At 41.6% G+C, this 12,500-nt stretch overlaps 1 protein-coding gene across 1 annotated transcript in view; it reads right to left on the reverse strand.

The window, feature by feature from the left end:
* The window catches only part of LOC143289000 (uncharacterized), a 138,886-nt gene extending 131,265 nt beyond the window's left edge, over positions 1-7,621 (reverse strand). The window contains exon 1 of the mRNA XM_076597746.1: positions 7,450-7,621. Within this exon, the coding sequence (XP_076453861.1) occupies positions 7,450-7,621 (172 nt within the window). The remainder of the gene's footprint in view (positions 1-7,449) is intronic.
* Positions 7,622-12,500: the final 4,879 nt, after the last annotated feature.

Consider the following 12,500-nt stretch of genomic DNA (forward strand, 5'->3'; position numbering starts at 1 on the left):
ACAATGCCCTCGATCTATATATATATATATATACTACACCTCGCTGCAGAGCAAGACATTGCAAAACCCATCTGACAGCGACAGGAACTCCATTACAAATGTGCCACAGGTCTCCCATTCTTTCCCCACAGGTAACTGAGAGGCAACAGATGGTGGTGGAGCTGCCTGGGGGACCAGGTTGTTTGTTTGTAGCAAAGTGGGGGAGGGGGAGGAGGGAGGCAATGGGATGGGGGTGGGGGGTGGGGGAGGGGGGGGGAGGGGAAGGAGTTGGTGGGAGATGGGGAGGGGGGGACAGACAAGGAATGGGGTATGGGGGAGGGGGTGGGGGGGAGAAACGGCAGGTTTCTTTACAGGTAAAGGCGGCTGGTGGTATGCTGATCGGATGGGGGTGGGGTGGGGGGGGGGATCACACACTGCACCAGTTGCCAAACTCTCTACCCTTTACAATCCACCCTTGATGCATGCATTATATTTATAAACATCTCTCCCTCCCCCACCTCTCTCCCCAGCTACCCAAAACTAGTCTAGGTATCCCCGGGTGTGAATCTTTCTGTCTCAAAAGTGCATTTCTTTCAGAAGAACAAAAACTTTAATGTTTATGCTGACTGTAAAAAGTATAAAAATTTTAAATGAGAGTGGCAGGAAATATTCTAATATCAAATTGCTGAAACTGTTACAAGTACATACCTCCATCTCACAATTTATCTCTTCTAAAAGCTGAAAACATGAGACTGAAAATAATGAATAAATAAATTAAATAATTCTGACGCAGAATCAACGGCTGGTGAAAACTGACGTATTAACTTAAACTAAGTTAAAACACACAACTGTCTCTGCAAGAGATACTTTATACAGCCAAACATTTGAAGAAAAATGTATTGACGATAGGACAACTTTTCAATGCAAATTGCAATGAATGTCATTGTAATCATACTAATACTATAGTAAATAATGCCCCCAAAATAAATTACTAATGTTCAGTAAAGTAATAAGTCTGTCAATTAAGCAAAATCTTTTTTTTTTTTTTAAATATACCAGTGAAAAAAATCAAAAACAATTCTTAACAACAAAAAAAAAGCATTCATTAGAAGTGTGTCATTAATCAATATCAGAATGAGCCCTTTTTTTTTAAAAAATAAAAATAAAAAGGAAAAAAAAGACCAACAGTTCTCAGTCAGCCACCTGACCCTGACCTCACCATGGCTGAACAAAGATAATTACATCAATGACCGCACATGTAACAAATAACTTTTTTTCCCATTAACTGAGCTAACACTAATATACAGTAAAGAGCTATGTAATTTGTAAAACACAAAAGGCATAGTTGTTTTTAGTAGCAATGTCCTTGAACTCAGGATAAGCCCTGGACACAAAAGCAGCAGCAGCAGCAGCAGCAGCAGCAACAACAGCAGCAACAGCAGCAAAGCACAGCGCCAACCCTTCTCTCCGCCTGCAATCTGTTCCACTGATGGATGCAGGGAGGGACTGACTAACACCTATTGATCAGATGGATCCAATATGCTGAAGTCAGTGAAGGTGGAGGGGGGGGGGCAGGGGGCGGGGGGGGGGAGGGGGGGGGGGGCTCCCGCTCAAGAGAAAGGATTCACAGAGCCCTTCCCCATGCCAAGGTGGCTGGGTTCAACAGGAACATGGCCATTATTGCCAGACCCATGCATGCCCTTCAGTTTGCTCAAGTCTGTGTTAAGTGAGGAAGCCGCCCCCCCCCCCCTCCCCCCCCTTCCCCAAAAGCTCCTACCCTCCCCACCCCACCCCAAATTTTTTTTTTCTTTTTTTTTTTTTTCCCCCAAACAAATTATGGCATTCAGACATTTCAGGCCAATTGCTAGTGTTGACTTTTCAACCTGTCATTTGTGATTTATATTTTCAAATTTAAGCAATAGCTTTGACAGTAAAACCTCAAACTTGGTTGATTTTTTTTTTTTTTTTTTTTAATAAAAGACAAAAATAACTCAAAGTCAAATGATACATGGAAATGTGATTTATATTTAATTATAAAAATAAAACTGATCAAGATAAAATGAATATGCACATTATGTATACATGTACATGGAAATCTGGATACATTCCAACAAATTTCACCATGATTCATGCACACACACAAAAAATCATGCAACTGTTTCACACACACACACACACACACACACACACACACACACACACACACACACACATGTAACAGTATAATTTAGTATACAGATCTACATATGCAGCACAAAACAATTCATTCCACGGAATGATAATGATGCTAGAAACAGCCTGTGAATTCACATGAGGTGTGTCCCTGGGCTTGCCTAGTTTAAGTTTAAGGCTTTAGAGCACAAGTCTTAACGAAGCAGTTTACACAGGGAACTGAAACAGTTGGCAACACAGCACAGTGCATTGTAGTACTGTTTGCCCTCTGAAATGCAGTGCTGGAACTTCTTCACCTTCACTTCCTAACCCCTCCTGCCCCCCCCACCCCCCCCCCCCACACACACACACATTGCTGGCTGTCTCCCCTCCTCTCCATCCCACTCCCTAAGGACCAGGACTTAACTGTAAGACTGAGTGTGTCAAGTGCCAATACATATTCCCCCACTTCACAGACCTCCCCCTAAGGAACCATGGGCAGAAATGACCAATCACCTCCTGCCCCCATTCCTATCCACACACACACACTCACAGTCACACACACATAAAACACCCTCTCCAATTCCCCCCTATGCTCCACCTCAAGGGTAGGTAAAACTGCACTCAGGATTCCAAAAAAAAAAAACTCACTGGGAGTCCCAATGGGAATCAGGGTTTGTTAACAGTGACATTCTTTTGAAACAACACACACACACACACACAATGCACATGTATACACATGCACACACACCAGATACAGTTAATGGCAAACATTTTAACTAAATCAGTGAATCTCAACAAGCACAGCAGTGATTAATGCATGGTGCATGCAACCTCATGGTATTAAATGCACACGTGAATACATACAGATCATGAGATATGTAACATGTTTACATGTGTGTGTATTGTGTGTAGTGTCGTGTGTAGTGTGTGTGTGTGTGTTTGTGAGCACTGTGTGTGCATATGTGTGTGATCTGACACTTGACTGTGTGTATGTGTGTTTGCCATGGTGTGTGCGTATACATATATCATATGTATGTGTGTGTGTGTGTCACTCTGTGTGTGTGTATATATTCTCAAGAATGCATGTTTACAAGGAATGCCAGCAAATCAGTCTTGTGTATGAACACAGGCATACAATGATACACACACACACACGCACACACACACACACACACACACACACACACACATATATATATATATATATATATATACATGTTTGTATTACATAAAAAAATTATATCCCCTCTGTCACATTCTTCTCTGTAAGGTTATTCCTAAGAATCAGTCTCATTTTGCAATGGAGAGAGAGAGAAAGATGTGCACGCACACACACATGCACATATGCATACACAAGCACACACACACACACACACACCACATTAATTAATAAACAAAACACAGACCTGTATACACACACACACACACCACACACACTTATCAAATAATCAATTACACAAAAACAGAGAGACTGTGAGAGAAGCAAGGGAAAGAGAGAACAAGTTTTTATACACACACACACACACACACACACACACACACATATCATACTCTGCGCGCGCGCGTGTGTGTGTGTGTGCATGTGCGCATGTGCGTGTGCATGTGTGTGGATAGGAGCATGCACTCACACATGTGTTCGGGCATGCATGCATGCATACATGCATACATGTGTGTGTGTGTGCATGTGTGTGCGTGTTACTGTGTATGTGTGTGTGTACGTGCGCGCGTGCACATGTGCATGCATGCGTACATGCATACGTGTGTGTGTGTGTGTGTGTGTCTGTGTCTGTGTGTGTGTGTGTGTGTGTGTGTCCAACTGGTGATTCAGCAGACCTACTTTCCAGATGAAGGCGACAACTACAAAAGGGGCCTGCAGCACTACAGGTCCCCAGCCAGCCATTCCCACATTCCATTCATAGTGCTCAGTGACAGAAAGAGAGCTCTCTGCACTGGCTGAAACACAGAGCTGCTGCTGCATGTGTGCCATGCACTATTGATAAAACACTCTGCAACTACTCTGTTCAAGGCTGCATGACTTGGAGATGACTATTGATCCCTTCTTCCACACTCCCTCACTCTTTCTAGTCATAGAACTTTCTTTTTCTTTTTTCCTTTTTTTGTTTCCTTTTTTTGTTTTGTAAAGTATCTTTTCTTGCATTTCAGGGAGGAAAGTTCAACCCGTTCTGAAAGCTGCAACCACTTCAAAATGCTGTCAATAAGACACTGTGCAACACTTGTAATTCAACTGAAGTAAACAAATAACAAAAAAAACAACCATACACTTGTGTACATGACATCATGAATACTGTGTATGTCTTGTATGTAAAATACATACTACATGTATCATATCTTACACATGTCTGAACAAATATATCACACTACTGAGGAAGTAAGCGCATTCTATCAATACCATGACTTCCACCCTTTCTAAAGTTTCTTCCTCCCCAATGACTTATTTCTTGCACACAATACGAGAAGCCATGAAAAACAAGGATGTTACTGGGTTTTTCAATAGCGCATTTGGCCAAAATCATCACACAGCAGCTTGTAAATATACACCATCTTCTTCACCACCCTTTAGTTTTACTGGTTTACTTTTAAAAGTTTCCCATACTTCAATCAAAAACTTGTATTTCATCAGATCTGGTAATTGGTATCACACAATGATAATCATGAAAAATAACACAAACATCAGTTTTCATTTTTCGCAGCTACATTAATTTCAGTCCTATAATCTTAATAAACGTGGGTGAAAGATGTAAACAAAACATCTTGTTTTCTATTTAATTAATCTCAGTCTACAACACTGTCATCAGTACTAGTTTCAGCATCTTTTTTTCTTTTCTTTTTTTTTAAGTCTTTCTTTTTTTTCCTTTTCTTTTCTTTCTTTTTTGTTTTGTTTTGTCTGTTTGTTTGTTTGTTTGCCTGAGCAGTTGGCTTTTAATCAACCTAAAGAGTCAATACATGCAACTGTGTATCCACACTGGTTAACATTAATTCATAACCATCTAAGACATTGAATGATTCATACATAATGTATATGTGTGTCTCTGTGTGCACATATATTTCAGTAGACCATGGACCCTCATAAATTTCCTTGTTGGCTGCTGCTGCATCCACAAGGTCACCACTCCACCGAAATAATAGTAGTACTATTACTAGTACTAACAGTAAACAGAAGTAGCAGCAGCAGTGTTCAACAGCTAAATAAGTAAATTACTTACAGAAGTCACAGTATCCTCAACATTCTGCTTATCCCATTCTGTTCTTTTTTCTTTTCAAACAGCTGCCAGATATCACATGTCTTTTACTTTGCTTGACTGGGTCTTTTTGACTTGTTACTGTGCCAGTATGTATGACTGCTAATAAGTATTGTATTAATAATCAGTGTGTGTGTGTGCATACATACATACATACAGTGCATATACTGTGTGCATGAGTGCATACTGTATTATGTTTATAAATGTGTGAACTTGTTTGAATGCATGCATGTTTCACTGTAAACATGTGTGTGTAGTCCTATGTCTGGTTGTCTGAACAAATACACAAGTATAAATGCTCCGTGCATGTTTTATCTAGATACATCTGCCTTTGAATAAGTTTGATATACTGTACAGCAAGTGCATATATATATATATATATATATATATATATATATATATATATATATATACATACATAGTTTATACATTCTGATTTTCTACTATAATAGCAATTAGTATGTTACATGCATGTGTGCATACATCACATGCTCCAGTGCATCTGCCTGTCTGCCTGTTTGTCATTCAGTCTGCTGATCAATCTGAGTGCATGTTGTGTGTGTGAGACTTGACTCTATTTAATGTGTGTGTGTGTGTGTGTTAGTGTGTATGTGTGTGTCCGTTCGTTCTTCAGTTTTACGTCTTTTCACTGTAAGTGATATTATGTGTGTGTGTCACTCTGTGTGTGTGTGTGTGTGTGTGTGTGTGTGTGTGTGTGTGTGTGTGTGTGTGTGTGTCACTGTGTGTGTGGTTGTGTGTGTGTGTGTGTGTGTGTGTGTGTGTGTGTGTATGTGTGTGTATGCATACACTACAGTGAGTGTATCAGAGAGAGTCTTAAACCAAATAAAAGAAAACTCTGAGAAAATCAACTTTGTTTATTTTGCAGTCACTTGGTGCTATTGATATCAGTATCATTATTATTACCAGTAATATTATTACATCATAATTAAATTATGATCAGTTTATCATTAATTCATTGTTATGACAATTAATGTTTGTTTCATGTTTGTTTTGTTTTGTTTTTGCTTTTTTAGTAACAATGAACAACACTTCAGTGTACAACTGACAACAATGCTGAATATGATTATGAATACTTTACTGTAGTCAGTGTAATGTGATCAATATTTGAATAAACAGGCACATGAAGACCAGATCTAGTATCGGCAACTGCCATATTGTTCTTATAGGTTTTATTAGCAACAGCTTTATCGTAAATTAAGCATCAACACTAGTTTCAGTTTCAGAGAGGTGTCAAAGCATGTGGACTGATCCAGACATTATACATGAGACACCACATGTGCGTTGGAAGAAAAGCAAGGAGCAGATACCTGACCTTGACATAAACCCAACACACTGATCAGGCCTTAGAGATGATGCATTAATAGTCAATACCACCTTCATCAAATTCACAAACCTTTTGTTTAATAATTAGCCTAAACAGTGAACTAGATTAGGCCTATTCACATATATCATAGATTAACTGTCATGGCAGATTTTTGTTGTTAAAAATTCAAAACACAAAACAAAAACAAAACTGACCAATTTTTCTCCTTTCTCTTTGCAAAACATTCCACCTTACTTTTCTTTTTTCGCTTGTGAAATCGCATGCGTTTTCTTTCCTTTTTTCCCCTCTCACTGAAATTTCAGACCTGCTATATCTTATATCAAAGGATTCTATGAAAATCAAAATCTGTTGTCATAACATAATGTGACACGTTTTAATCAATAAGAGAAGGGGGGTTGCTTTTGCAGATTCTCGCTGTCAGACTGTGATTCAGCAGCAGACTGGTGTCAAAACATCGCTGAAATTGTGTCAAACCAAAATCGATCCGCGATAATGGACCGTTTCGTGAAACTGGCATCAGTCGACAGAAAATAGAAATATAACCAATCAAAGTTAACAGACGGTCGTCTTCATGCTCCCGTTTATTTTCACTGAGGTACAAAAATTCTGTAAGACTTGAGCTAAGGTAGCTCAACGGACAGGACAAAACAGAACACAGTCGGTTTCTTCCGCACGGAGTCGCAACCAAAACAAAAATGATGAAGAACTTACCGGTATGTATCGTGTCCGCGAGATCATATTTGGTGCATATCTTGGGATAATCCTTCAACTTTCTGCCACTTAAGTTCACTTCTCCTGTAAACTGTGCGTCTTCAAACACACGATCGACTGGCCGTCCTATCACTGGGGGGCTTTGGCCGCCCGCTCCATAAGAAGCGGCCATCTTACAACTTGGACATGCTTAATGCGCATGCTCTGTAGAAACAGTTCGCAGGAAGTGACTTCAGAGAATCCCCAATCCCAGAATGAGCTCATCTAAATTTTGCTGCAGCGAACGTAAAGTCTGTAAATATACAGGCAGGAAGTAAGCCCAGGTATATGTGTTAAAGAGCATCAATATTAAATCGACATAAGGAAGGAAACAAAACATGAATAAGGGGAATAAATGGTTAATTCATACATCAACATATCACCCCATCATTATGTCATTTATCATGGTCCTCATTATCATTTTTAGCATTATTAAGAGTGTGATATTGTTGTTTTACATTGTATTTACGATATTTTGATTATCATTATCACTATCACTTTTATCGGGAGTATAATAGTTCTCGTTATGCATGGTATTTTCCACCTTTTAGAGCTGACCAACTACTGATGTCATTTCCATGAACTATCAAAATTCTTCTGGTCGTCAGTTCAAGTTGTCAGCCGCCTCGGCGTACTAGTACGTTTTACAGCGGCGCGTCACCTTGAACTTGAAAACTATTCCGGCGGTTTTGACCGATCCTCAAACAATCCGGAGCCGCGCAGTAGCCGAGTCGTCAGCTCAGTCAGGCGGCATCAGTCACTCTCAGCCCCGGCGGCCGGTGCCAGTGACCGTCACAATGCTGAGTGTTAACTTAAACATCAGTCCACTGACTGAGGTTTCAGTCACGTTTTCGGTTTCAGCTTCTCGGTCAAGGAGGCATCACTACTACGTTCGAACAAATCCTTAAACGCTACACTACATCTGTTGGGTAGCCTGGGTGCCTGACACTGGCCATGAGTGAGCATGCACTGCACTGACTGTCACGTCAGTCCCGGGTCGACTGACTTGACCTAAAGCGCCTTTCCGGCAGACCGGCTTCGTTGACTGGGCCGAGTGGGTTTCTTCTAGAGAACTGATTTTGCCAGTGGCATGGGTTCTTCAGCTGAATCAGTTTCAGCCGGTGCACCGCGGAGCGTCAGTTGCACACAGCCGGTCTCGGTTCATCGTATCATCCGAACAAATGTTCAGAAGCTTAGTTCTCCGCCGGCTGCAGTACTGTCGTTTTTCACTGAGTCAAACTTCAACTTGAACTGACCTCAGTTCAAGTGAGATCGGGAATCACCGGGCAGAACCCAGACCCCCCATCGGGACACCGTTGCACCGGCCGCCGGCAGACTAGCACTAGTAAACGCCTAAACCATTCTGCCACCTCTCACGGTGACGGTTCGACTGACATCCAGTCTGACTTAATTTAGGTCGCCGCGTCCCCAGGGCGGCCACCCCCACCCCTCCACCGACCCGGCCCCCCTCAATATGGCACCCGGTTCTAGACCGTCTCAGTTCTGCACTAATGACGGAATGGGCTGGCTCAAACTAAAGGTAGATATCAGATGTCAGTTTCCCTGCGAGCCATTGCCCACTGATGTCACAGATGTGCAGATTCCAGACAGGTGTGTCGTTGAATGCTGATTTAAAAAATATTATATTGTTATAGTTTTTTTGCTATATTTAGTGGATTTTTACTTTTGAATATATCTGACGTGTTTTTCTTGATACTTTAAATGTTTCCCGCACGGCATCAGTCTACCCCCAGGACACACACTGTCACACACACACACACACACACACACACACACACACAAAACACACACACACACAACTCAACACACACACACACACACTGGCACGGCGCACGCGCACATTCAGTAATACCACACACACTCAGCTGACCCACACAAACAGAGTGCACACGGCACACACACACACACACGATTTCGACCTACATGCGGAATCAAGGGAACTGACCCTTTAAAAAAAAAATTTGCGTTTTTGTAAACATTATTACTCCCCCTATTTAGCTGGCTCCCCTGACGATCGTGGTTAATCACGTGAAGTAATTCACACACCGCACACACACACACACACACCGCACGCACGCGCACACACACACACACACACACTTAAAAAAAACCAAAAAAAACAACATATATATATATATATATATATATATATATATATACACCCACTGTGACACCGCTGACCATCACAAAACGCTATGATATCATGATTATATGCACACCTCGGCTGTGACATCACACACACACACACACACACACACATATATATATATATATACACACACTGTGACACCGCTGACCATCACAAAAACGCTATGATGATTATATGCACACCTCGCCTGTGACATCACACACACGCACACACACACACACACACACACACTGAGATGCAACTATGATTTGGACAGGTGCCGCAATATTTAGCTTTTTACGGTCAGTGAAAAATGTACAGCTTTTGACACTGATAATGTATCACACCTTACAGTACACGCGTAAATCCAGTACAAGTGTGTGTATATATATATATATATATATATATATATATATATATGTCCAGTGCATATTATTACCCCCACAAACATGGCTGTTATGTTTATGTGCGAGTGTATGTGTAAAATGTGGGGTGGGTGTTTTGATAAGGAGAAAGACAAGATGAATGTTTTTTGGATGAATGTGTATTTTCTAGAGACAGGGATAACTGTCCAGGCCTTTAGTTGTCGTGAATTTTCTGATTTCTTTTTGGCGTGGTACCAAAGCATGCAGCATGGACATTTTAATGTTTATCGTCTCATCTGAAAAGCTTGCACCGAGACCACCACTCAAGGTCCAGTTGGTGGAGGGGAGGGCAAAAATCAAAGGTGGGTCACTGCGGTGTGCGTATGTGTGTGTGTGTGTGTGTGTGTGTGTGTGTGTGTGTGTGTGTGTGTGTGTGTACGTGTGTGTGTGTGTGTGTGTGTGTGTGTGTACGTGTGTGTGTGTGTGTGTGTGTGTGTGTGTGTGTGTGTGTGTGTGTTGGGGAGAGATCGAGAGGGAGGATCAATTGCCCAGCCGGCATAGACACTAGAATTCTAATGTCTATGCCCAGCGGAAGCGCACATAGGGGAGGCTATCGTAAAATATGCTAAAGTGACGCTCGTTGGTTTCCTCCCTTTCGTTGAAACGGGTGTGGAGGAAGGGGGTGGGGGGGGGGGGCTAAATCCCCATAAATCACCATGACCTTGGCTGTTGTTTTCTTTATCTGATTTCAGTTTCTTTTTCTGTCATTTTTTTACCTGTTTATTTCTTTTCCCCCCTTCTTCGTCGGACCCTCGAAATCTGTCTCTGAATCTTTCTTTTCTCTCTCCTTCTCCTAATCATCATTCAGCTCGTCGTCAGATACATTCTTCAGTGATTTATCTCTCTATCCTCTCTCTCTTCTTCCTCGTTTTCACCATCCTTCTTAATTGTCTTCTTCCTTTTCTTCTACAGAGTAAAGGCACAGTTTCAGTTTCAGTAGCTCAAGGAGGCGTCACTGCGTTCGGACAAATCCATATACGCTACACCACATCTGCCAAGCAGATGCCTGACCAGCAGCGTAACCCAACGCGCTTAGTCAGGCCTTGAGAAAAAAAAAAGAAGAAAAAAAGAAGATAAGCTTACATAAATAAATAAATAAATAAATAATAATCATGATATAAAAAAGGTAGTAGTGTTGAAAAAAAAATAAAATAAATAAATAAATAAATTATTAAATACATAAGACAACAATAAAGGCACAGTGTTGGTGAATGCAAAAATTTCAGTGAATGCAAATTTGAGCACAGTTCACAGTGAAGATATAATTCGTTTTTTGCTGGCGGTGTCGCCAAAAGGCAGCCGTCCAGGACGAGGAAGATCATGGACTGGGCAAGCAGAAGACACAATCCAGCTAGTATGCCGACTACAAGACCTGAAAGAAACAAAAGAATGGGAGGAAAATCCCGTGAACCTCAATCATCTATTCAACACAGCCATTTCACCCGAGTCTAGGAAGACATTGTCCGGAATGGCCAGAGGGCAAAACTGATGCAGATGTGAAGCTACTCACAGAAGAAAACAGTAAAGAAGAGGACACCATCATATACACAGATGGCTCAATCACCAAAGACCAGTTCGGATGGGGATTCACTGCGAAACAAAATGGAAAAACAATTAAGGAAGAGAATGCTGCCTACATTGAAGTCACAACCTCCAGCCTAATGATGGAAGCTGTGACACACTGATGCTCTCCAGTGGCTGTCCTCTATCCATATGCCTGGAAACCAACATGCCATGATTCTAACGGACTCAATGAACCTCATACAGAAAATTGAAAGTGGAATGGGAAGCCCAGAGTGGCATTAGGCAATGTGCAACTTTCAGATTCAAAACCTTACATGGTCATACTGCCCGGGACATGCAGGTGTTAAGGGAAATGAGCGAGCTGACAGGCTTGCTGGTAACACAACAACAACGAGAGGCCTACACTCTCCAGGAAAGGCACTTAACTCCGATTTTCCTCACCGGCTCCACCCAGGTGTGAACTGGTACCTGGCTTCGGTCAGGGAAGATTAATGATAACGGAGAGGACTTGGTTCCAGTCAGCAATCCTATGCCGGCCGCCGCGCCCGAGCTCAAAACACACTGAATTTGATTTGACTGTTCTGATGGCCTTAAAACGATGTAGGACCTTTAACCTTTGAAATTAAGGTTTCGAACCAGCGGCTGTTTTCTTAGGATTTCAAGATACCTCATTATGAACCATATGCAGCGTGTGTAATACTTACGGTTTACAGTTTGATTGAAATTAAACTCAAAATTTCTTTTCAAGGGTTTGTTGCTGATGCGGGGCCTGTAACAGTGCTTATCAACACGGCATGATGCACTTTCGGCTTACTCGCTCACTGAAGTTGGGGAGTATAATGGCTGCCGCGCACGCCACAGGCTCGCCTCAAGCCACAGGAGGGAGCAGTCCATTCTATTAAATTTATATTTCG

This window comes from Babylonia areolata, chromosome 13, assembly GCF_041734735.1.
Source record: "Babylonia areolata isolate BAREFJ2019XMU chromosome 13, ASM4173473v1, whole genome shotgun sequence".
NCBI lineage: Eukaryota > Metazoa > Mollusca > Gastropoda > Neogastropoda > Buccinidae > Babylonia > Babylonia areolata.